Here is a 25,178-nt window from a genome sequence, read left to right as displayed (position 1 = left end):
CAGGGATAAGCATAAATTTGAAGTGAAAATGCAATGGATTGCATTGGTTCAAACCATGATATCCTTACATCTGTAATACCAGATGGCATGTTCTAAAGCCAAACAAAGCCACCAGATCTGAAATATATAATTTTAACATCCATTTTCTCTACACATTGCCAGCTATGAAAGCAATGTTTCATTTGCCTTGCCAAAATATTATCTAAGTTTTATTTTCTTCAGCATAGTTATCTTTCAAAAGTATTTCAATTAACTACAGACCTTTTTATAATTTCTTCATAAAGCTTTCCCCTAAATGGGGTTTCTTTGTAAAAGTATAGCTGACCTTCCTTGTGCCTGTTACTTATACTGCTGTATCTATATGCTATGTTAGTATGAAATTACCGATTTATGCTTTTGTATAGAACTCAAAACGGATAGATCTCAAATCAAAATTCTGAAAGTCGAAAGTCCTTCTAACTTTGAGTAAACAAGTTTCATAGGTTGAAATCCCCCTTTTGGCCTAGAAAGGTATCATCAACGTTCTGGAATGAGCACTCATTGCTTTGAGCTAGTTTACTTTCTCTGCCATGAATTCTTAACATAAAAGTGAGTCCTTCTGTTTTAAGAAACATCATTCTTTGGGTCAGCAGAACAAGAAAACTATGGAATCAGACTTCCTTACAAGCTAATGATAACAAAAATTCTTAGGTAATATTAATATAATTAATAATAATTGCACTTTTCTATATGTAAAAATTCAGAAAAATATGTATAAAGCAAACAATGACTTCACATGTTTTATTCTGGCCTTCGTATACAGCTTAAGAAGCCAGTGCCAGATATCTATCTACAAAAAGGCAAGAACTTAGGGCTTTACAAATGTCATTCAATCTACACTCTTTCAATACCACTCCATTTTCTTCTTTATTACTAACCCATAACTGAAATGAAGCTTGCAGTAGTTTCAACCACACAAAGTCTCATTATAGTTAAATGATCCTCTAAATTAATTAATAAAGCAAGTATAATAGTTTGCAAAATCCCTATTAGCAGGGCTGGGGAACCAGAGAGTCTTCAAATGCTGTTGGGAGTCCAACTCCCCTCAGCTCCAGCCAGAATGGTCAATGAGCAGGAAGGAAGGAAGCTGGAATGCTACAACATCTGGAAGACTTCAGCTTCCTCATCAATGATCCATAGGTTTGCAGTATTTTTTTCTTGTACAAGTATTTTTATTTCTCAGATAGGAAATAGCAATGTTTTGAATTTTAACCTTGGCTACATTTAGAGATGCAACACTTCCAGAGATTTTGAAGCCATGGAGAATAATTGCTCTAGAATCTCAAAACTAAATCAAACATCACCAGAAGGAAGCAAGGAGCAATTCAAATAAAGCTAGGCCATGTATAGTCTTTTCACCATGATGGCAGCGCTCTCTAGATTCAGAAATGCATAAGGAATTTGTGTGCTATATATGCCTACAGTTTACTCAGGAATAAGGCACTCTACTGTAGACTATCTGATATAAAAATAACAATATTAAACATCCTTTTCTTAAAAACCATATCACTCATTCAAAGATAAAAAAATATTGCATGAGAAATTTTCTCCTTATAGTGTTCCCCAAAATTTTCAGTGTTCCCACTGGAAAGTTATTTTAAAGTTCTTGAAAAAATATTTCCGTGTTTTCCCCTAGGCCTTCACATCATTAACTATGAGTTGGTAGAATTACTACTGAGAAAGTAAAACTGAATACCTTATAAAAAATATCCCATGGCAATGCCAGGAGGGTTTTTTCTTTTTCTTCTTCTTTTTGCCTTCCCTTTTATTACATGACGGGCTTTGCCTTTTAAATCACATTGGTGAAACTGACCAAATCAAGCATATTTTCAGAAAGCATAATTTGACTGGATTTGACTTTCTGAAATAAATACTGCTTGATTAGCTAATTGTTAGCTTGTTGCTCTGGGCAGCTGATGGTATATCCTTGACCTTCCAATGCTCTGACTGCTGCTTACTATAATTAGTTCTCAGCATTAGGCGGCACACTTTTTTATAGACTGGAAGGATGATTTGAAAACCTCCACTGTGAGTACATCATAGGAGCAGCAAGCTGACTTTTTCTCAGGTACAGAATGATGGGAGTGTCTAAGAGAGTGGCTAACACCTCTCTACAGCAACCCATGAAGTCATAGCAACTGCTGTCCATTCTGTATAAGTAGTCAGAATGCAATTTTTTTCCATCAAGGATGAACACTTGCAAAGAATCAATCCACAGTGCAATAACTGGACACCATCATTAGATTATTGCTGATAACAAGAAATCACTGGCCAGTTGGTCAAACCTAGCATTTATACCTCATTTTGCCAAGGTCTGCCTACCTACTCTCCAATGGTTGAGGAGTTGCCTGCTAATCTCACACAGCTATGCTAAGGATTTCAGCCGAACCTAACAACATAGAGGGCTGCGGTGAGAATAAAATGGAGAGGGGATGCCACCTTGAGCTCCTTGAAGGCAAGGCAGGTGGGATATAAGTGCAATAAACAAAAAAAAATGGATGAATACATATTAGCTGTTGCTGTTACCTCAGTGTGAGATATTTAAATTTAGCTTAAGATGAAGTTTATGGCTAGCTGTACTTGCATGTGAGAAAAGATCATTCGAAAGATCATCTGTTCACTGTTCTGCTCCGTCATTCTTCCAAATATATTAAATAGTAAAATTTTAGATGGACCACATGGCTAAGGCAATCTGAATTCTGAAGCACTGGCTTCCTGACACCGACACAACATGACAGTCATGTGATAAAGGAATCTGTGCCAAAGAATACTTACTCCCATGACCTTCCCACGTTGCTCAACATCTTCCCACATAGAATGAACTATATAGCGACACATGTATTTTCCTGTTCGTCCTTCTTGCTTCATTCGTACTAAACACATCCTAGAGGATAGCAAAGGAAACACATTAGATTCTGGAAATCTTGACTTAAAGAGTATGAGAAGTACAAAGAAGGAGATGCAACTGGTGCATGACCCAGGAATATAGAGCAGCAGCGTGTCTGATAACAACGTTAGCACCATCCTGTAGACTGTAAGCTCCGTGGGACCATGGACATACCTGTTTTTACTATAAAACTTTGGTCAAATGTTCCCTGTATTAATAACAACAACAAAAAAAGAGGATCCAAAAGTGGCAGAGACCAAGCACCATAGGCTCTCACTGATGGAACAAAAACCAAATGTTTTTTTCAAGTAACACTTAGCCCAACGCTTTAAAATATGCTGTATATTTGGATGTTTAGTGCTGTCACAGAGCAGTGTTGCAGCACCCTGAATGAGGTCATGGAATCTGGAGAGTTTATTTTTTAAAAAACAGTACCTCGTTTACAACAACTGCCACTTGAGGTTAAATGACACAGGTTCTTAGATTTTCTAACTACATCAACACAGCTGCAAAACTTTTTATTGTTTTACCATAAGGTCATGTTTTGTAATATATTCAATTATTCAACAACCAAACCATATTTTGAGTATAGGGAAGTTTTGCTTTAGAGATGTATTAATACAGTATCTGGGATTTTAAAAAATACTATCCATGTTATTTTAAAAAGATAATTACCTTAGAAATATGAACAGGGCAAGTTTATTCTATGCTATGGGCATATATCTGTGGAACATATAATAGGGCCTCAAGAGAGGATATTTATTTATTTATTTATTGAACTTGTATACCATCCTATACCCGGAGGTTTCAGGATGGTTCACAGACCTACAGGCAGGTATCAACAGGAAAAAGCAACCTTTCAGGTGGCACTTCCTCTCCTTACCTGCTGCATTCCTAATAATTATCATGCTTCAGCTGATGCTATTTGCATTTTTTTAAACCTGCTAATTAAATGCAAAGATCCATTTAATGGCTAGCTTGGTCCTCTGATATCTTTGGTTTTCAACACCTCAGCCTGGAACAAGTTGGTGTGCAAGCTGTAGGATGTGTGTCCAAAATGCACGGCTTGTACTTGCCCACTGAAGACGGCTTCTGAGTACTATCCATCTCCTGGGATAGCCATCCTCAATTTTGTTTCAGGGTTTTTATTTTAGTCACCATTAAGCAGCTAGTGCTCTCTAATAAAACATCACAGTTTTCCACTCTCCTGTTCAGCATTTTAGAAAGAGGTAAACAAAGGAGGTTTGCACAATGAAATTGATGAGCACAGGGCTGCCTCAACCTGGCATCTTCAGCCTTAGGGCAAAGTGCAATCTGAGTTGTGAATGCAGGTAACACATAATAGCTTGTATGATTAAAGTATCATTGAGATGTAATTAGCTGCAAGGGTACCAGAAATATTTGGAATACATTCAACACTTACTTTTAAAAATACAAGTACAGCAATTAGCATGGCTGCTTTCAGCTGCTGTGATGGCCATCTACAGAGCTAGTTACTACGTATAGCAATTCTGTGAGTCTAACATCAGCAATGAAGAATGAACGTTCAGAGGATAAGATCATTATATTTATTATTATTTATTGCACTTATTAGTCAATTTTATTTACAAAATGTAACCCAAAGCAACTTGCAAAAATGGTTTCTGGCCACAAGATTCAGTTTCAACTTAAATTTGGTGCAGGGCCCAAGGCACAGTCCACTTCAGAAAAAGGAAGGCTCCCTTTGCCCCTGCTCCAGGGTGGATAAATAAAGCCTGTCACAGTGCAGGCAACTTGCTCCGGGGCTTTTTGTGTTGCACTCAATATGAAAGATCTGTAACTTTTATTTGGGGTGTGTGTGTGGAATTTAAGGAAATGGTATATCCTTATTAGGGAGCGAATTCTGACAAATTTCAGAAGGATACAAGCTGTGGTTTTCCAGCAAGGGTAGCCGTTGCAGTTGGGCGGGGAGGGGAGATAAAAAAGGAATCACTTAAAGTTAGTATGAATTTTTATTTGTTTTAGTCTATTGTGATTTTTACTTTCTCTATGTTTTAAATTATGGCTGTAAATTTTTAGTGATAATTTAATTGTTTTATCATTTTTGTAAACTGCTTTGATTTTTTTTTTCTACAGGTGGAATATAAGTTATATGAAACAAACAAACAAATAGGTACCAGGGGTGGGGTGGGGAAACAATCTTTTATTTTCGCAGCACTCACACTTCTGAACTCTCTGCCTATTGACACCAGGCAGGTACCATTGCTGTATTCTTTTCAGCACCTTATTAACACATTTTTGTTCAGGCAAGTCTTTCCAGACATGCATGTGATGAATGCATATGATTTAAGCTGTTTCATCTTAACTGTTGATTTTAATTATACAGTGGAACCTCGGTTTTCGAACATAATCTGTTCTGGAAGACCGTTCGACTTCCGAAACATTCAAAAACTGAGGATCAATGGGCAGTCAGCAAAATCCATTGAAAAAATGGAAAAATGTGCCTCGGAAGTTGTTCGACTTCCAAGGCATGTTTGAAAACAGAAGCAATTACTTCTGGGTTTTTGGCATTTGGCCTTCGGCTTCCGAGACACTCGAAAAATGAGGTTCCACTGTATTTGAATTCTTTAAATACTTTGTCTTTTATTAAAATGTTAATGCTTGTTTCTTGTAAACCGCTTAGAGAGTCTATTTCCAATCAAGTGGAATATAAGTTTCTTAAATAATTAAAAATAATTAAATAAACAAGATAGATATATGCTTCCGCGCTTTTGCTCATATTCGGCAAAGGTTATTTTTCTTCAACATTCCTCCTCAAGAACACAGATTGGAGAGTCAAAGTAAAACAATTCCATTTGATTACAAGCTTGACCTGTCAATCACAAGAGAGCATTTCCCCCCTTAGCTTCCCATCCTGGTGTCTACTCTCCCTTCCCTCACAGCCTACCTAGTATTTCCCTTTCAAGGTAAGCTTAAATACATTAGTTTTGCTGTTAGCAGAAACTTTTCTGCAACATTTTTAGACATCTTAATCACTGAGGCACCACAGGACCTCACTTTATTCAGGTACCTGGTCAGATCCCCAGTTCACCTTGGGACATAACCAAAATCCCCCCAAAGCACCCTATATTAGCTCAGGATTCACGTGTCTCTGCGTCACACCTTTATTTCCCCAACCCAGTGATTAATGTGCTCTAATAAGGGGCTTTCTTAAATGCATTCATGAGATGCATACATACTTTAATCTTTCAGGTGTCTCATTTTCTGAATGTAAGCTAACACCACTGGAATAAAGTTCATAATATCATTTGCAACCCTGAAGTAATTGAGAAAGCTTGGAAAAGGAGAGATGAAAAAAAAGTACACATGCTATCTGGGTCATGTGGTTACACTTTGTTCGGTGACACCTTTTGAGCGTCTATATTGGTAGACTCAAATCTAGTGCTATTAACTTTCAGAGAGGCAAGCAATTGGAAAAATAATTTCCTTCCTTCTGCATCATTGCTATATCACTTTGACCTTTTCAAACACGTAACTTTAGATGAAAACTATATTTTGCCTAATTATTTTTCTTGGCCAGTTATTTAACAAATGAAGGAAAAACTCACTTTCTGAGGTGTTAAATATTCTACATGCAACCAACCTGGCATTCACTTAATCTGTAGGTACATTTTAGAGGTGCAAATGTAAATGTCAATGGTATAATTTGTTAAAGGCTTCTGACAACCAGAAAGTAAAATCACCACAGGTTCTCACAATTCAAACCACTTTTACGTAAATGTGAGATTTTCCTATAACAGCTAAATAAGAGACCTTTCCATTCAAGGTGAATGAAACCTTTATATATTTATTTATTTTAAAGTTATTCCTAGCCATATCCTTCCCCCTACCAGACTTTAGAAATAACTACAAATATTAGGCTTCTTTGACCTTTGTTTTTTAAAAAAACTCCCCACAAGTCCAATATTTTTGTCACTAGCAGTGACAGACTTCTGTAGTTGGTATAGACGTTGCAGAATTCAGAAAATACAGCTTTTGAGGGGCAGAAAATATAGCTTTAAAGTTTTGCTTACCAGACGTGAAGCTGTGCTACTAAAAACCATGAGTTCAACGTGTCAGGCATCTGAAATTCTTAAAAAATATATATAATTATTTTAAAAACCCATTACTTTAATCTTTTTTTAAAAAAGTAAATGAATTTACACAAATGTATTTTTTAATGTTTGATGCTTTATTATGTTTTTATATGTATTGGAAGCCCCCCAGAGTGGCAGGGGAAACCCAGCCAGATGGGCAGGGTATAAATAATAATAACAAAATAAAATACAATAATAAATATTGTAACAAAATCAAATGTTTTCCTATGCAAAGTTTAAAAATGAATGATAATTTGCTATGCAGTTAATACCACAAGGGAGATAAATTGCCCACCAAACAAAATCTCCATTTTATCTGGATTGAGCTTCAGCTTATTGCTCCTTATCAGGTTTGGGACTGACCTAGTTTCTCTTTCACTGTTGGTGTGCAATTCATAGAACAGGGAGATGTCCAAACTGTTCTGGATGGGGCTGGATACAGTGGGGGTTCATGGGGCACCCACGGCATGCAGCACCTTCAAATGGTTAAGCCTGCTGCAGCCATAGGCGTAGCCACAGGGGTGCAGCTGCCCCCCATTAAGTAAATAAACAGAAATGCTTAACTAGCTGCCTGATTGTATTGCAGGTATTTTGATTTTGCCCCCCCCCCAGCATAAAGCCTGCCTCCCCCTTAAAATAAATCCTGGCTATGCCCATGGCTACAGCCTGTCTTTAAAAAAAAACAAAAAAAAATGGGCAGCAGCTATCCACACCCTAGTAACTTCTCATCTATATTACGGCAATGTGCTGTAGTGTTTTTTAAGACTTTTTGGAAACTTTTGTTACTGGAAAATTGAAGAACTAGGCTACTAACTAGGATAACTTCTTAAATAACTGTAGTGGCTGCAGTATATTTCCAGGAACAGTTCAATGGCTTAGTACTCAAGACACTTGACCACACAAGCCTGCCCAAATTTTACATTATATGAAGGCCCTTCTCTAAGTTCCTGACTCCTAAAATTGGGTGCTTACCAGGCAGAGGCAGTTTTATCACCCATTATGTGGAATGCCCTCTTGAAGGACCTTTGCCTGGTACCAAGTCTCATGTCTTTTCCGGCATATTTGCCCAGGCTTTTCAGCATGTTACCAAAGCTGTTTTAAACCAATGGTTCTGCTAGACTTAATACTCTCCTGTGCTTCTATTGCTTCATGTACATTTTAAGTTTAATTTTATTTGCTATTTTATTGTCAGAGTCACCTTTGGTTTTTCTTAAACTGGAGGATCATAGAATCACAGAATTGTGGAGCTGAGAGAAACCTCAAGGGTCATCTAGTCCAAACCCCTGCAATGCAGGAGTCATAGCTAAATGCAGGAATCACAGCTAAGCAGATAAACATTTTAAATAAACAACAAATGCTGTATTTTGAGTGAGCAAGGTGTTAACATAAGACCAAGATCATGAGAAGAGTTTGGATTTGATATCCCACCTTTCACTCCCCTTCAGGAGTCTCAAAGCGACTAACATTCTCCTTTCCCTTCCTCCCCCACAACAAACACTCTGTGAGGTGAGTGGGGCTGAGAGATTTCAGAGAAGTGTGACTGGCCCAAGGTCACCCAGCAGCTGCATGTGGAGGAGCGGAGACGCAAACCCGGTCCCCCAGATTACGAGACTACCGCTCTTAACCACTACACCACACTGGCTCTCAACTGTCAGCATTAATATACTTGCCTTAAAATGTGTCCTGCGACTTCTCACCTCTGCAGAGGAGAAAGACAACCTCCACTGTATCCCTATGGCTCTGGGGGATTTTCTCAGCTGTGACTAGTGGTGGTTCTGTCAAAGAATGCTCCCTTTTCAGCCTCAGACGATTGGTCCACATAGCTCAACATCGTCTGCATGCTGACTGACAGCAGATCTTCAGGGTTTCAGACAGGAAACAGGCCTGAAGATGGCAAGGACTAAAACTGGGATGCATGTACTCTAACACTGAACTATGGCCCCCTTCCTTCAAGCTGTAGCTGACCTCTGGAATGGAGAAATGATTAGCACTCTCAAAATTATCACTCCCAAATATCCACTCTTATGAGTGAGAACCAGATTGGCTCTCTAGTTTCTGGGAGCTTCGATTAATTAAAAAACTGCAGGGATGAGAGGGGTAGCAAGCAAAGACTTATGATGAACCCAACTGGTGTAGACCACTTGTGCGTTTGATCCTTGCTCTTCATGGCTTAAGATGGGGTGGAGAAGCTGACCTGGCAGATTTCCTAAACAGCCTACATCAAGGATACTTAAAGGATCAATTCCTTCTACCAATCTTGCCAATCCACCCAAATCACTGGAAGAGGTCTTCCTACATCTCCCAACCCCATTTGAGCATGATTAGTGGGAACATGTGGGGAAACTCTGTTATGGCAACTGTTCTAGAACTCCGTATCTTCAGAGATTCATATGGCACCTTCTCTGGTGACATCTCACCACTTTCTGAAATTTTTTATTCATTAGGCAAGCCTTCTGTCTGCAACTTGGTTAATTTTACATGTTTACTTTAGTTTTTGTGGTTTTATTGATTCTGTTATAAACTGGAAAGATGAGGGAAAATGGATTATGATTTCTGGTTGTTCACTCAATTCTCATTATACACTGATCTGTTAGTTGAAAATCACTCTCGTGTTTAACAGCCAAGTCATTAATTATTATTGCAGGGCCATATTAATGATAGCTCTCTTCCAAACATGGGCTTCACATTCCACATTCCATTCTGTGCTTGAATAATTAAAGGATCATAGGATGGTTGAAAAACAAGTTGAGCATACAGGAGTGGCAACAGGGCAGGAAACTCAGTGCTTAGGTTACCTGCAGTGACAGTGAAGACTAGTGTTTTCATATTGGTAAGATATGGTTTTTTTAAAAAAAGTAGGTTGGATATGAATGACCTCTTTCTTTTCCTTTTAAATATGCAATATGTTGCCTGTATAGCGGGCTTTGTTTCATAAGAACTGTTCCTTATAACAGGCAGAAATAAGTGTAGGCATACACACTTACAAGGAAATAAGCAAGATTTGAGCATTAAACCCACGCTGCAGGCTGTCCTACTTCCTCCATAACCTAAGGGTGGGGATGTAATAGAAGTGAATAAGAGATGAGAGATGGAAAACCTACTGTTAAAGAATTCCTCATAGTCTGTTTTCTCCACACAGCATGTGTACATTCGCAGGGCTGCTATTTTGATTTTCTGGAGAGGAAAAACAATTGCTTTTAGTACTCACAACATGCATAATGTGAGAGTTTTCATTAATCACACCAAGTACACTTCTTCAGCTATCAAAACTATACATTTGTTTAGGGACTGTAATAAAATAGTCTGGCTATCTTAAAACATTTGCATAAATAATTGTGGAGATGGCCTTCAGTCTTCAGAGATACTTATATTATTGTGCTACGTTTGTTGCTATTTAACTGTAAAGCACTCTCCCATACTGAAAACAAACCAAAATACTAAGTTAACTTTTGGGTTATCATATCAATGACTCCAAATGCTCAAACTGTCTAGTCAGCAGTGCACCATTTTTATCAACATCTGTCAAGGTTTTTTGCATGCATTTCAGCTCTTCACACATTTAGGCCATCTAAATTCCTGTTAATGACAATCAAGAGCAATACTGTTTTCTAATGTGTTTGCTGTTTCATTCCATTATATGGAGATCTGATGAGTAAGTTCATAAATGAAAAAATATTTGCATACTGTACTCACTTCTAAGACTAGCCCTTCCAAGGTCTTGTTTCATGTATACCATTTATACATTGACACATTAGTCAATATTCCAGCCAATATTTTTTTCTACTCCGCCAATAAAAGTTGACACAATTCCATGTTCTTAAGTCAAGAAACACATTATGTTTACTGGATTTTCCTGCCACAGAATGATATTTTGTTGGGCTGGCAATATTCTTAAACTTATACTGGCTAGTAGCCACCATCTCTTTTCAGTCCAGGAAATTATGACTAACCAATTTATTATTTACACTAACAATTTCTTGGGCAGTAAAAATTATAGCAATTGATTAATTAGTTCTTCAGGTCCTCTAATCCTAACCCTTCCCCTTTCTAAGAACTCCAACTTGTCTAGACCAGGTTTTTTTTTATAAAACCAACAACAGTGTAGGAGACTGCAAGCCAATTTCCAGACAGGTTTCTGGTGAGCCTCTGCAAAGTTAAAATAAAGACAAAGAAAGAGCAGGACGCTCAATACTCCTCCATCTCAGATCTGGGAAAAAGCAAGAGCAGCAAGAGAAAAAGACCCTCAAAGGGCCCATAAAGGAAATTATAATGAAAACAAAGATCATCTGGAAAATAAACTGAATGAGCCCACAGTGACAACATATCAGAGAATATATGGCACATGTGAAGGAGCACATGCTCTGTGCAGTTTTGAGTACTAGGCTCAATGAATGCATGTATACAAAAGATGGACTGAGGATCTTCACCTTAGGCAAATCACCCCACAAGTTTCAGCCCCATTCTATTCCCTATTATACTTGTTGCAGTGCAAGCACAAGATGTGTAAGAGAAGCAGATGGGAAAACCTCTGACTCAGTTGCTGAAATACAAAACTCACTTCTTCACTACAGCAAAAGTGTGCTCTGGCATTAGCTCAGGCTCCACCCACTCCAGATTTTTTTAAAGCCCCTTGTGTTGGCATTCCTGTGCTATGTAGAACTAGAGCCAAAGGATTCAAAAGCACAAGGAGTCCCTTTGTGCTGCTGCTAGAAGCCCAGAGCCTAATGCTATATTCCAGAATCTAGATTGGGCTCTTTAGTTCCAATTTGATTGGCCAAGTATTTATTTAAACTGCATCTCACAAGGTTGCAGAAGCACCCAGAAATCCAGGTGCTATTTAGTGAACTAGTTGACATTCTTATTTTTTTTCCTGTGTTGTTGGCAGTAAAAGTGGAAGCACACATGCTTAGTATGAAACAAGAACCCAAATGTAATCCCTGCCATCGCCAGCTAAAAGTGTCAGGTTGTGTGTAATGTGAAAGACCCTGGCCAACATCCCTAGAGAGCCAATATAAGTCAGATGAGGCAATGCAAGACTAAATGGGCCAGAAATGTCTGATCTGGTATAAGGCAGCTTCCTATAGGGCAAGCATAGGGAACATCTGGCCCATGGGGCAAACCAGGCCTGCCAGGGGTCCTCATTTGGTATGTAAATCCACTTCTCCTCAGCTACACGCATCTGACATCAAGGTAAAGCTGTGGCTACAAAGAACAAAAAGGAGTGTTGGAGTGCACTCCTGATCATTCTGCAAATGGGACTTGTATTTAGCACATTTTAAATTTGGTTCCAAATTCAATAATTGCTGGGATTGGCTCCATTAAGGAAAAAAATCTTCCTTTCCAGATGAACCCTGAATTTAAGTTGCACTTGCAAAGGAAGGAAAAAAAGAATCCATGTGTACTAAATCACCAGACAAGGTAATCAAGGTAGCTGATAGGCAGGCAGAATAACTCAAGTTATATCTAAAATATATTACTAACCATATTGCTATGTGAATTATCTATATGAAGCCACAGCGAGAAGTCATTTTTCTCTTCTGCAAGCTTATTCTGAGGAGACTGTGGAGCTCCTAAACCATTTGGGGAGAATGAGGGAGAAGCTTAATCCAGATATGACATAGATACTGTGGGTGGGACAGTAGACACCTTTGTATAGAGCTTTTCAGCCTGTCCTTGACACTGTTGCACTAAACCTAAAGGATCAGTTAGCAGTTAGTTGGTATTTCCGGAATTATTGCTGTCTGGGAAACCTCTGGTGGTGATGATAGCTTAGGCTGGTACTCCAACTGCAACCCTATGTAAAGAGAGGTCAGATCTCGCCTCAGTCATTCATGCATTTGTCACATCCAGATTGGACTACTGTAATGTTCTACATGGGGCTGCCTTTGAACATGGGTGGGAAACCACAGCTGGTACAAAGTGTAACCAACCGGTTATAGGTGAGTATAGCCAGAACATACTACACTGATATTGTATCAGTTGCACTGGTTGCCAGTTTATTTCCAGGCCCAATCCAAGGTTCTGGTTCTTACATTTTAAGTCCTGTCCTGAATGATCTTGAAAAGAATGCCTGTACTCATTACCTGTACCGTGATCTGTGTCACAGTAACAGCAAACAGGCTAGTAGTACTGTACAGTGGTACCTCATTTTAAGAACAGCCCTGTTTATGAACTATTCGGTAGAAGAACTCCGCAAAAACGGAAGTAGTGTTCCGGTTAGTGAACTTTACCTCGGTTTAAGAACGGAAGGGCACTGGCGGCAGGAGGCCTCATTAGGGGAAGCACGCGTCAGTTTAAGAACGGCTTTGGTTTAAGAAGGGAATTCCGGAATGGATTAAGTTCATAAGCCGAGATACCACTGTATAGGGCCTTCTTGCTCTACTACTAAGTTCAGTACAGTGGTACCTCGGGTTAAGTACCATATTTTTCGCTCCATAGGACGCACTTTTTTCCTCCTATAAAGTAAGGGGAAATGTGGGTACGTCTTATGGAGTGAATGGCGCTGCGCAGAGAGGTAGAGCTGCGCAGCGCCCCTTCAGTGAAGCGGGAGGAGGAACGGAGCCCCTTCAGCCACGCGCCTGCCTGGAAGCCGGAGGAGGAACAGAAGGGACTCCTTCTGTTTCTTCTCCAGCTTCGCAGCGAGGCCCCTGTCCTGCGCAGCCGGAGGAGGAACAGAAGGGACTCCGTCTGTTCCTTCTCCAGCTTCGCTTGAAGGGGCACTGCACAGTTCTTCCTCTCTGCGCAGCGCCCCTTCAGCGATGCGCCTGCCCTGGCTTCTGCCTTAGCTGTGCGCAGCCTCTTCGGGCAGGGGGAGCCTTCATCCCGCTGCCCTGAAGAGGCTTGGCACGGTTATCCCAGAAGCCAGAACAGCCACACGGTATCCCAGAAGCCAGAGCCCTCTTGCTGTTCTGGCTTCTGGGATTCAAAATATATTTTTTTCTTGTTTTCCTCCGCCCCCCAAAAACTAGATGCGGCTTATCATCTGGTGCGTCCTATAGAGTGAAAAATACGGTACTTAATTCGTTCCGGAGGTCCGTACTTAACCTGAAACTGTTCTTAACCTGAAGCACCACTTTTGCTAAATGGGCCTCCTGCTGCTGCCGCACCACCGGAGCACGATTTCTGTTCTCATCCTGAAGCAAAGTTCTTAACCCGAGGTACTATTTCTGGGTTAGCAGAATCTGTAAACTGAAGCGTATGTAACCTGAAGCATATGTAACCCAAGGTACCACTGTAGTAGAGTTATGGAACTGGAAAAATTAATCCCAAATGGAACTGTAATAACTGACAAGTAACTTCAGTGCTCTTTCTTTCGAATAACCTCTCAAAGTATTGTTGCACTCTGACACCATACTAAAGTTCCAACTATCTTCCACCAAGTTTTCCCTCAAGTACAGTAATTAGAACAGCAAACATCTAGATTTTGCTTCCACCTGGCTTTGTAAAATTTCTGATAGTTGGTGCAAGCGTAGAAGCTAAGCTTTAAGTTCTCATAAGATTCTTAGTTCTTTCAAGAAGACCAGCTCAAATAAGTATCTACTACTTATTTTTAAGAACCTTGCTTTAAAGAAATAGTATTTAATTTTACAGATTGAACAACTCCATATTACAGGAATGTTTACAGTATTTTGACTACATGGAAAATTATAAGTATGATAGTTATAGAAATGCTTAATTTAGTGAAAACTCCCATTTTCACATCCCAATGCCATAGGCAGTTTGACAGTATACCACATCCAATTCCAACTTGATAGCATGGGCAGGAGGGTCAATTGTGGTACTGAAGAGAAGCACCACAACATAAACCGTACTTTTGATTGATATAACACTAGTCATAGGTATGTACAACTTTCTAGTTCTCTTTAAAAACATAGTTGAGATCCCAGGAAATTGGTATCTGGAGGGCTCAGAAAGGAGGCAGATTTTCTTTTAAGCAGTGAGGATAGTTAGTGGGTGAAATGAATCCAAGAGATGTGATGGAATAATCATTTCCAGACCTCAGACTAAGTGACCGTAGGCTTGCTTGTGAACACTATTGTTGGTGCTTACTATGGAATGCAATGTTTGTGAGAGTCAAGGAATCCCATGTATGCTAGGCAAACCATCTGCTCAGTCAGTCAGTTTTTATAGATTCAGCTACATCCATGTCTATACAACATAAAATCACAATGCAATCCAAGCCAGCCAGATCAAAATTTCACAGGGCCCAGGATGGAGCTTCATACCAGCCCATGATGGTATATGGGGTCATTTATGGAAATGGGCCCTCTGAGAACTTTCCATGTTACTAAGGTGCCAGGCCAGCAGCAGAAGTGGTCCAATAATGCCAGTAGCATTATCCTTATCTTCAAGTAATAACATCTTAAAAGATCAACAGGCTTATCAAATCAATGATTGTAGAGATGGGATGGCAGACAGTTATTTTGTTGTGTAACATCAGTATATGCTCTTAAGATGTTTTCATCTAATCTAATTTTGATTCATTGTTGTATCTGGATAAAATTTTACTGCACTGCTTTTTCTATTATATTTATTGTGTTATTTCACTGTACACTGCCTTGTCATGGCAACTGCCCTGAAAGGAGGTCTATAATCTTTTAATAAAATAAAATACACACACAGGAGAAGACTAAAAGGGACTGAAATTAAAAATAAAGCTTCTAAACAAAAGCAGCTGGTGCATTTTCTGCTGGAAGAGGAGCATTCCAGGGACTGGGGGTGAAGATCAATCTATCTCCTGGACAAAGCTCAAGAGATACCACCACCACCACACCCGGAACTGCCCCTTTCCCATCCTCTTTAACAAATTTAGCAAGTCGCTGTGTACACCCCCACCCCATCCTTTCAATGTATTTTTAGACAGGTCATTCAAGGTGAGATATGAGCTCTGCTGTTGTTTTAGACATATTTTATGTTTATAATGTATTTTTACTTCATTTGGCCTTTTTTAACCCAAAGAATTTTAGTGCCTTTGAGCCCCTGGGGGTCAGACATATTGATAATAAAAAAAAACTGCTGTAAGACACTCTGGGATTAAGTGGAATATCAATAAATAAATCAGATGGTAGTTCCACCAGAAAATGTGGCACAAATGTCCAGCCAGTCCACTATAATTGGCTAAAATCCATACATACACAAGCTTTTAGCCATTCAGATACAAATGTGAAGTAGCATTGCAAACCTACAGATGTGTACCTGAGAGTGAGCCCCTACTGTACTCAGTGGGACTTCCTTCTAAGCAGACATACGTAGGATTGCACCATAAAAGACATTCAGACATGCTCTTGTAAGCAGAAGTTTGAACTACTTTATTCTGGTAGTCCTTCCTGATTTAGAGCCACTGAAAACAAGATGAATTTTTTACCCATTTGTTATATTTTAGTGGTCCTGTGAAACCCATTGCTTCTATTAGCTTCGTGAAAGCACCTACTTTCTCTTCAGATGGCTGAGGGGAGTCTTTGGCTGTAAAAACCTATAATAAAAGCAAAGAAATGTGTTAACAGGAGTCACATCTTAATCACCAAAGCATTGTCTGCAAATTAAAGCTACATTAAGCCAAAAGGGATACTTCACACATTAGAGGAAAGGTATTGTCCAGGCCAGGCCAATCTGGAGTAGGAGGTGGAGGCTGCCATGCCTATCTGCCACATGCATGGTCCTATTTGACCAGGCCACACAAATATGAAATCCGGTGTCTGTGTAGCCTTGGCGGTGTGACTTTTGCAATGTGGGCTCATCTGTGTTAGACTTTATGCTTCTATATCACATTTACATGTTATACACGCTTGTGGACCTCCAGTAGTCCTGAAGATGGGATAAGTGTACCCCACAAGGTGGGAAAACATGATCTTTCCATATTGTTGGGAAGAAATCAAAGCCATTACATGACAATAAAAACAATGTTTCTGATTATTCAATAATATTCTTAAGCCTTAAAAAAACAACCATTGTTTCTAACATGGGAACACATAAAAACCACAGAGCATGGTCTGCAACAGTAACAGTAACTCTGTGTTCCAACTGGCGGCTGGACTATTTGAAGAGAGTTAGGAATGAAGGCCACATGGTTGCCTATGTGGCCGCATGGTTGCCTATGTGGCCGCATGGTTGCCTATGAGAAATAAGAAGATGTCCAGCCCTATGAGATAATATATTATTGGCAACACATTTGGCCTTCCTGTTCTAATTAACCAGGTAATTTATGCCTACATAAACTTGAAGAAGCCAATGTGAGGCTGGTGCTTTGAAGAAATAGAGAAACCCATGACCAAAATCCATGACCAAAAGCACTATATGCAACATGAAAAACAAGATTCGACAAATTCATGGATATACCTATAGCTATAAGTCAGGATGAGAGGTTGTTGATCGCTGTCTAAATCTACTTTCACAACCCTGAAATGAACAATCGGAGATGGAAGATCTCACAAAATAGCTTATTTCTGTACAGTTAAGTTTTATCTTAACGACCTTTACTGTTAAATGTGTATTTGCCCCTTTAAAACTAGCATTATATTGGCTACTAATAGCAGCATACAATAACTTCATTAAAAATCATTCTAACGTGTGTGTAAAAGGAACTGGGCTCTGAAATGTAGTTCACATAGTACATTGTATAGACTATTAAGAACTGTACAGTTGTTAATTTTATAAGCCTTAAACTATCACAAGTGAAAATGAGAATACCTTAGGTTCAATTCAGACCTGAAAAAAGGTGAAGCAAATGGTTTGCCACTAAGCAGGTCTACTAAGCACATGTGATAATGCGTTCTGGAATAGACTCCTCTTTTAAGAATATTTAGTTCACTACATTTTCAAATTGTCTACCCAAACTCTTAAGCTCTCTTTTAATCGGTCTAAATACCATAATGGACTTCGAGTCTTTCGAAGTTAGTAGTTTTAGGGGTGCCATTTCAGAAGAAAGGCATGAAAGAATATGATATAAAGATATTCAGCAGTTCAAATGTATCTACTCTGAGATACATTTTATCTGTTTTCATGACTTGTAATACAAACAAGAACAACACAAGAACAACACAGCATGGTGACTTTTTTGTAAGCAGCAAAGATTCCCTTTGGCATGTAAGCATAGCACACAAGACCATTTATTTGTTTTCTAAGAGGATATGGCAGTATGTGAAGCTGCGTGATGGTCTGAAATACAAGTGTTTCTGATGAATAGTCACATGTGATCTGCAATTCCAGGGTAAGGAAAGCAGACATTGCCCATATCTACCCTCTAGAAATGGTACGCCTAAACAATTATTTATTTTATTTAACAAAATGCTTATATTATTTGATTGTAATAAAATCTCAAAACGGCTCACAAAAAAATTAAAATATTAAATTAAAATGATTGATAGAAGAGTTAAAAACATATATATAAATAATAAAAAGTAATTAAAATGAACAATAAACTAAAGTATCCTGATACTACCTTGTCATACAAATTAGTGGACATACTGACTAAAGTGTCCTCAACAGCTAGTACTTTCCAGTAGCTCTGCTACTGTCATTGCAGGAGATGGTGGATTGATGCTGGCTAAAATGATAACACAGCTGCCTGGAGCAACTGCTGTTTGAGCCACTTACAAAGTGTACATATGAAGTGCCCTGTCCCTGCCCATACTGCTCCCTTTTTCTGTGAAGATACTCCATGGGTGCATCTCTTTAAGCCAAGTAGTCTTCGACAGGCATCAAGGACACTGGATGGATGGCCCTCACACTAGAGGGTTTCCTAATGAAGATCCAATAACAACAACAAAACTATGAAAATAAATCACAGCAGTAGGCTCTACAATTAGGCATACACCTCATTTCTTAATTCCCCATGTTGGTTTCTTACTGTAGATATGAGCCTCTTCAGACAATTATTGTAGTGCCCCCCAAGTTGAACAAATCATAAGTCGGGTGGCAGAACCTATGATTCACAGGCCAGATGTGGCCCTCAGGGCCTCTCTTTTAGGACTTTGACTCTCACCGAGAGACACCTCTCCTTGGCCCTTTACCCTTACCAGCCCCACTTTGTCCCCTCCTGCACCCCACAGCTTACCTATGAAGTGGCTGACAATATGCCCACCCTTATGTTTACAATATGGATGGGGGAATAGATTAACTGAAGGCAGTGGATCTGCGATGATTAATGATGTGAGTGAATATGAAAAGAGCAAATGCTTGTGTGGGGATAGGTGTGTGAGAGAATAACTAGGGCATGTGATTGTGAAGGGTGTGTGTGTGTGTGTGTGTAAGAGAGAGAGAGAGAGAGAGAGAGAGAGAGAGAGAGAGAGAGAGAGAGAATGTAATGCATGCCTGTGTATAGGTGTGTGAGAAAATAAATGAACTGAATGGCTGTAGCCTCACCTACTTTTGACACCAGCCCCCAGAAAGTTAGCTACAAGGGAATGCAGTCCTTGGCTTGAAAAACATCACCCATCCCTGTCACCAAGATAGAAAACACTTTTCATGGTTTCATAAAGAGTAAGAAGTTAAGAGAAAACCCAATCTGACATTTTCTTTACATTCTGGAAAGAGGAAAGGTGAGGGGGTGGGATTAGAGAAATATATGAGCCAGTTCCAGCTGTGAAGCTTGCCAACTTGGCATTTTAAAAAAGTATTCAACCAGATGAACAAGTGAAATACAGTGTGCATTTAGCTGTGAAACTGCTGCAATATTTAACAGCTTTTGTATCTGAATTACTATGTAGGGCCCTTAGCATGTGACATAACCGAACTCACAATTAATGTCTCAGAGGCAGCTGAGTGAAAATGGACATACTCAGGACCAAAATTTTGTAACTGTATCTCAAGCATTTCCTAAACTACTTTCCAGATTAAGTTTCATCAGATGATATTTTTTTTATTTTTTTTAAAGTACTGGCTATGCTTATTCCAGGTTGTTGAGAAACCACTCACCCAGTATGGAGAGGAAGAATTCACTATTCACTTCAGGCAACTTGACAACAGCAAGTTGGGCCCATTGTTAAAGAGTGTCTGGGGTTTGTTGTTTCAAGCCCAAGTGCCAAAAAATTATTAGCGCAGGTACATGTGGGCTGACAAGCAATAAACCATTTTTGTGTCTTTTTTAAAAAAAAACTTTTTTTTTTTGCAAAACTGGCTTAGTTAATAACTGCAATTTAGCACTTCCATGTCAGTATTTCCCCTGCTCTACACCAATGCTCACAACTTTTTTGTCATTCAGTCTCCTTCCCTCTTTTGCTTTAGTCTCCAAATCTGTTAACCCTCCTCACAAAGTATGGCATAAAAAGCATACGGACTTTCACACACCAAAGGAATTTGGGATACATGTGGGCCATGCCACATGGCTGGCTTCAACAGGCTACAAGCCAAGTCATTTCCACTGCACACCTCCAAATCTAGAAAAAGGAGCAGTAGAACTCTAGTGACAAGATTCTTAGCCTTATATCTCCCCGCATATAGGCAAGAGGATTATACCTAGTGTACATTATGAATTTACCAAGGTGCAAAAATAGCTCATGCCATGGTGTGTGTGACTGGTTTTGATGATAGCAAATCTACAGGATTTTTTTTGAAAAAAAAAATTGCTTACAATATCAGCCTGGTAGCTATGAGATCAGCAGATAAGAATTTTTGAACTTTTAAATATATCCTCCCCCCCCCCCGTAACTTTAAAAAATGCTTTTAGTTTTTTTAGTGTTTTTTTAAAAAAAAATTCATCATTGCTACACCTGCCACCCTGGGCCCTTTTGGTAAGAGGGCAGATATAAGTCAAATAAATCACAAACACCATCAGGCACAATAAAGATACGTTGACATAAGAATTGCTTTGGATAGCTGTTAGCTGAATCAGACAAGATGCTATGCAAGATGCAACTAAAAACAGTTCTCAGAGATCATTTGCCCACTCTGATTTTGAATGCATAAAAAATTGTAGTATAAAAAGCAATCTCATTTTTCTTCCTTGTGGATCTTAGTAGTCAGAATAACCTAGTACCCTATTTGTGCCATCTCACCCCTTAGCATTCTGGTTTATAGCCATTTAAGATCTCCCATGAATTTGTCTGAATCATTGAAAGTATTCTGCCAGTTTCAGCAAGTGTCACTTCCTCAGATTACTCTGGGATTTAATGCTTCTCCTGCACAATAAGACAGCAAAGACTGTGCATTTAAAGTTTTGCTTGAAACCTGTTAACTCAAAAAATCCCAACCCCCAATAGAACCACATTCCTAGTTCAATAGGGGCAGACAGCATTTTTGAAATACAAGACTTCAGTTTGGTCTGACCTTGTTTGTGTGATGAAGTGTTCTGTTTGGCTGCTTTACTGTACCAATGGTTTGTATTAATCCACAGCAAACTTGGGTTAGTTGTGACTGGCCATTCTTGTGTCTCTGGTAAAACAACGAAGAGAAATAACCAAGCTTAAAAAAATAGTAGTATGGAAGGGCAACAATGGATCATATAGTTAGGCACACAAATTGCACATTAGTGTTTCCCTGTGGGAGATTTTCAGATCAGAGACTTGCAAAGTTATCAGGTTTATTATACACATGAGCACAGCACAACTTTGATGAAGAAAAGTAGCAAATGTATAAGGAAAGAGTTACATTGCCTTGGCCTTCTAAACTTACCAGCTTCATACACCAGAAAAGATGAAAAGGTCATGAAGACACCACACACCCTCAACCTAAGAAATATTGCAACTATCAGGAATCTCTTGAAAACATAAGAAGAGCCTGCTGGATCAGGCCAAAGGCCCATCTTTTCCAACATCCTGTTTTTACAGTGGCCAACCAGATACCCATAGGAAATCTGCAAGCAGAATCTTCACACAACAGCACTCTGCCTTCTTGTGATTCCCAGCAACTGGGAACAATTACAGTAAAAGTTATCTCAATGAAACTGAAAAGTCTGCATTCTTCATTATCTTTTGAACCAAAATACTTTTTGTATATGCTTGGATGTGGTATAGAGCTTATCGTATTTATTATTTGCTTCCTATTTTCATCAACATTCAAATAGCAAATACCCATGTCAGACCATTTAAAATATTGATAACTGTCCCATATCCTTGAGGCACTCATAGGCTAAAGCAAATGATGAGCAGCCACACAGCTTTCCTTTAGAATGTCTTTCTGACACAAGGCTTTAGTCTGATACCATTTCCAGTTGGTGCATCCATAAAACCACTGAGGAGAGCTGTGAGCCTAAAGAATTACACTCAATATTTAATCTGTTTTGTGAGGAATAATGTTCCATATTGTATATATCATGCTGGGCCTCGAGAAAGGGTAAATACTAGCATGGCAAGTCACACCTGGCTCAAACTATTCAGTTCCCTGAAATAAGAGTAAATACAAGCCATGGAAAGTTAACATTGGAATGTTAGAGAGTAGACTTGCTGGATCAGCTCTCAGACCTATCTAGCCCAGCATTCTGTTCCCACAGTGGCCAACCAAATACCTGTGGGAAGCTCACAAGCAGGACATGAGGGTACTCTCACACTCATGTTCTCCAGAAGTTTTATTCAGAGGCATTATGAAATACTAACCATTGAACCACTAGAGATTTGCAATGCATTTCTCTTAGGGCTCTGAAAAAAACAACTGAACAGTTATTAATTCCATGATAAGCTCTAGCAAAGTTCTCATTCTTGCAATTTAAAATAAAAATTGTACCTGGAGAGTGCCATGGAGCATCCTGCCCCATTGTTGCTGAGCTAATGTCGTTTGTATCAATCCACTGCATAATGCAATCCATTGTGGTACTCCAGCTCGGTGAGTCTATAAAATAATAGCCACTAATCAGCAGTGATTATTTTGACCAGCATTATCAGACACCCACCTTCCTATAACCCCATGTTTGAATAATACTGTAAAAATACAAGTGCTGCTCATCTGAAGATTCTGTATCTCCTCAGCATGATTCAGTATGAACAATTATAGTTCAAAGTAACATACTGCTAGAAGTTCAAATATGTAATGGGCATGCAGAAGTATCTGCTCAGGCAAACTGATACGTTCTCTACTAAGAGCTGTGAAGTCTTAACTAAAATCACAAAGATATGAAGAAAAACAACTAAATGTTCCCAGTGTAAAAGGACCCACAATCACTCTACGTGACTGATACAAGCAAAAGTCAGGAAATTATATAACTGGCTCCATGTGTCTAAATTATTTCCTGCCTCAAGACATTGTGTGTCTTACCACACCTTGCTCACTGCTATTCTCTTATATAATTATATCCTAGATTATATAATCAGGGTAACATGGCTTAACTTCTAAAAGATCCTGCCTGGCCAAAGAAGATTGGATAAATCAACCCACATGTCCCTTCCAGTTCCAGCCCTTTTGCTGACTACATAGCCCATAAGAAGAATGTTATAACAGACAATGAGACTTAAAAGGCTGCTGCTAGTAAGCAATCCTAAAAGCCAAAAAGAGGTTTAGCTTCCTATTCTTTAGGTTTTAGCCAGGAGTGGGGAGCCTTGGCCATAAATATGACTCTCCCCAGACTCACACCTCACCAGCCCTGTTTCATACCCCAAATGTCTTTGCTTTGCTGGAATGTGTATTTGAACTCTGATAATGCTTCTTGCTTCCCTGAATGGAGGGGGTGTGTGTGTTTACAAATATAAACTTTCTATGTGTTGCTTTCCCCACATTGCCTCTGGCCCTTTCCACCAGTGGCACACAGCTCCCAGAAGGTGGCCCAGAAGGATATACAGCACTCCAGCCGACAGATATGCCCCATTTCTGATTTAAGCCATACAGACACAGAGAACCAGGCATGAAATGGTGCAGTGAAAACAGAGCTGAAAAATGTGGCGCTTAAGTCAAGACCATCTCTGCAAAGAGTTTTGACTCAGAGCCCACCTCCATTGCCATTACAAATATTTTAAAAATAGCACTACTGTACTACTAATTATGACAGAGCATGAGCCAGACTATTAAATTAAGAGCTGAAGATCCTGGTTATACAACCAGAGCTTCTGCCTCAGCCGCTGAAGTTACTTTACAATCATTGTAATGGTTAGTGTTGGACTAGGACCTGGGAGACCAGGGTTCAAATTCCCTGCTGAGCCATGAAGCTCACTGGGTGATCTTGGGCCAGTCACCATCTCTCAACCTAACCTACCTCACAGGGTTGTTGTGGGGATTAATTGAGAGGGGGGTACTATGTATGCCACCTTGAGCTCTCTGGATGAAAAGGTGGGATATAAATGCAACAAATAATTTTATGCCTAATTCTGTGAAGGCCGGTGATGCTTCTACGACGGGTCCCAACAGAAGCAGCTACGGCGCTTTTTTCCTTCCCACAGCAACGTCTGTCACCTCGCCGAAGCCTCCAAGGGCAAAGCCTTCCATGGGCAGCAGGAACCCTCGCTCCCGATTTCCTCAGCCTTCCCACCGCCAACCTGCTCGCAGCTTGTGGGGCTGCCCACCGACAGCCCCCTGCGGACCCTTCTCTCTCCCCCCCCCCCCAACACACGCCCACCCCGCGCCCCTTGGCTGGCTCAAGCCCACCGCCCCGGAGAGGCTGCCCGAAGCCGGCCTCCCCAGCCCTGTCCCTGCAGGCCGAGAGAGCGGTGCCGGCCGCCGAGCTCACGAAGGCAGCGCGCAAAGGCAGTCGCCAACCTCACTCACCACAACCCTCACCAGCGCCGCCATAATCCTTCAAGGACGAGCTTCCGCTTCCGCCAAACTTCAAAGTGCTTCCGCTCCTTCATCCGATGCCGGCGCCGCCACCTAGACCCCCGGGATGCTCTTGCGGAGCGTGTCTGGCCGGGGGCGGCGGGGCGTGCGCCTGAAGAAGCTCCTTCGTAGCGCCAGGGGCGTAATAACGGAGCTCTATTTGCGGGAGCTGCCATAGGGGCGACCTGTGCCTGTGGGGCAGCTCGTATTTATTATGGGGAAGCCAGGAGACTTTCCGTAGGGGGTGAGGGGGGGCTGGCTGTTGGGAAACGCCGTGAAGGTTTCTTTAATTTTATCCTCAAAATCTGTTCCCCGTAAAGCCTCGGAAACTTGATGTATGGTGAGGAAGGTGCTTTCTAGCAGTGCCGGATTTACGTATAAGCTAAATAAGCTATAGCTTAGGGCCCCACTCTTTTGGGCCCCCCCAAAAAAGTTATAAAGGAAGAAAACAACTGGATGTACATTTC

General features: G+C 40.1%; 1 protein-coding gene and 1 long non-coding RNA gene across 5 annotated transcripts in view; one reads left to right on the top strand and one right to left on the bottom strand.

Moving 5' to 3' along the window:
* Window positions 1–12,906, top strand: part of LOC309371632 — a 55,014-nt gene extending 42,108 nt beyond the window's left edge. The window contains exon 4 of the long non-coding RNA XR_014169226.1: window positions 12,892–12,906. This is a non-coding gene — a long non-coding RNA (uncharacterized lncRNA). The remainder of the gene's footprint in view (window positions 1–12,891) is intronic.
* The window catches only part of UQCC1 (ubiquinol-cytochrome c reductase complex assembly factor 1), a 41,413-nt gene extending 16,605 nt beyond the window's left edge, over window positions 1–24,808 (bottom strand). Inside the window, exons 1-7 of one of the 4 annotated variants that reach the window (XM_081914469.1) lie at window positions 24,664–24,808; window positions 22,696–22,800; window positions 21,304–21,408; window positions 16,406–16,513; window positions 10,143–10,215; window positions 6,979–7,036; window positions 2,815–2,923 (exon numbers count right to left, since the gene is read on the bottom strand). In XM_081914469.1, the coding sequence (XP_081770595.1) occupies window positions 2,815–2,923; window positions 6,979–7,036; window positions 10,143–10,215; window positions 16,406–16,513; window positions 21,304–21,408; window positions 22,696–22,800; window positions 24,664–24,687 (582 nt within the window). In that variant the 5' untranslated portion in view covers window positions 24,688–24,808. Of the gene's footprint in view, window positions 1–2,814; window positions 2,924–6,978; window positions 7,037–10,142; window positions 10,216–16,405; window positions 16,514–18,633; window positions 18,791–21,303; window positions 21,409–22,695; window positions 22,801–24,351; window positions 24,400–24,663 lie in introns of those variants that run through there. The other 3 variants (XM_081914470.1, XM_081914468.1, XM_081914471.1) reach the window with 3 other exon arrangements.
* Between the last annotated feature and the right edge of the window lie 370 nt (window positions 24,809–25,178).

The sequence above is a fragment of the Podarcis melisellensis genome (assembly GCF_964234715.1).
Source record: "Podarcis melisellensis genome assembly, chromosome: 6".
Classification (NCBI taxonomy): Eukaryota; Metazoa; Chordata; class Lepidosauria; order Squamata; family Lacertidae; genus Podarcis; species Podarcis melisellensis.
The sequence above is the reverse complement of the archived record's forward strand: the minus strand, read 5'-3'. Positions and strand labels throughout refer to the sequence as shown.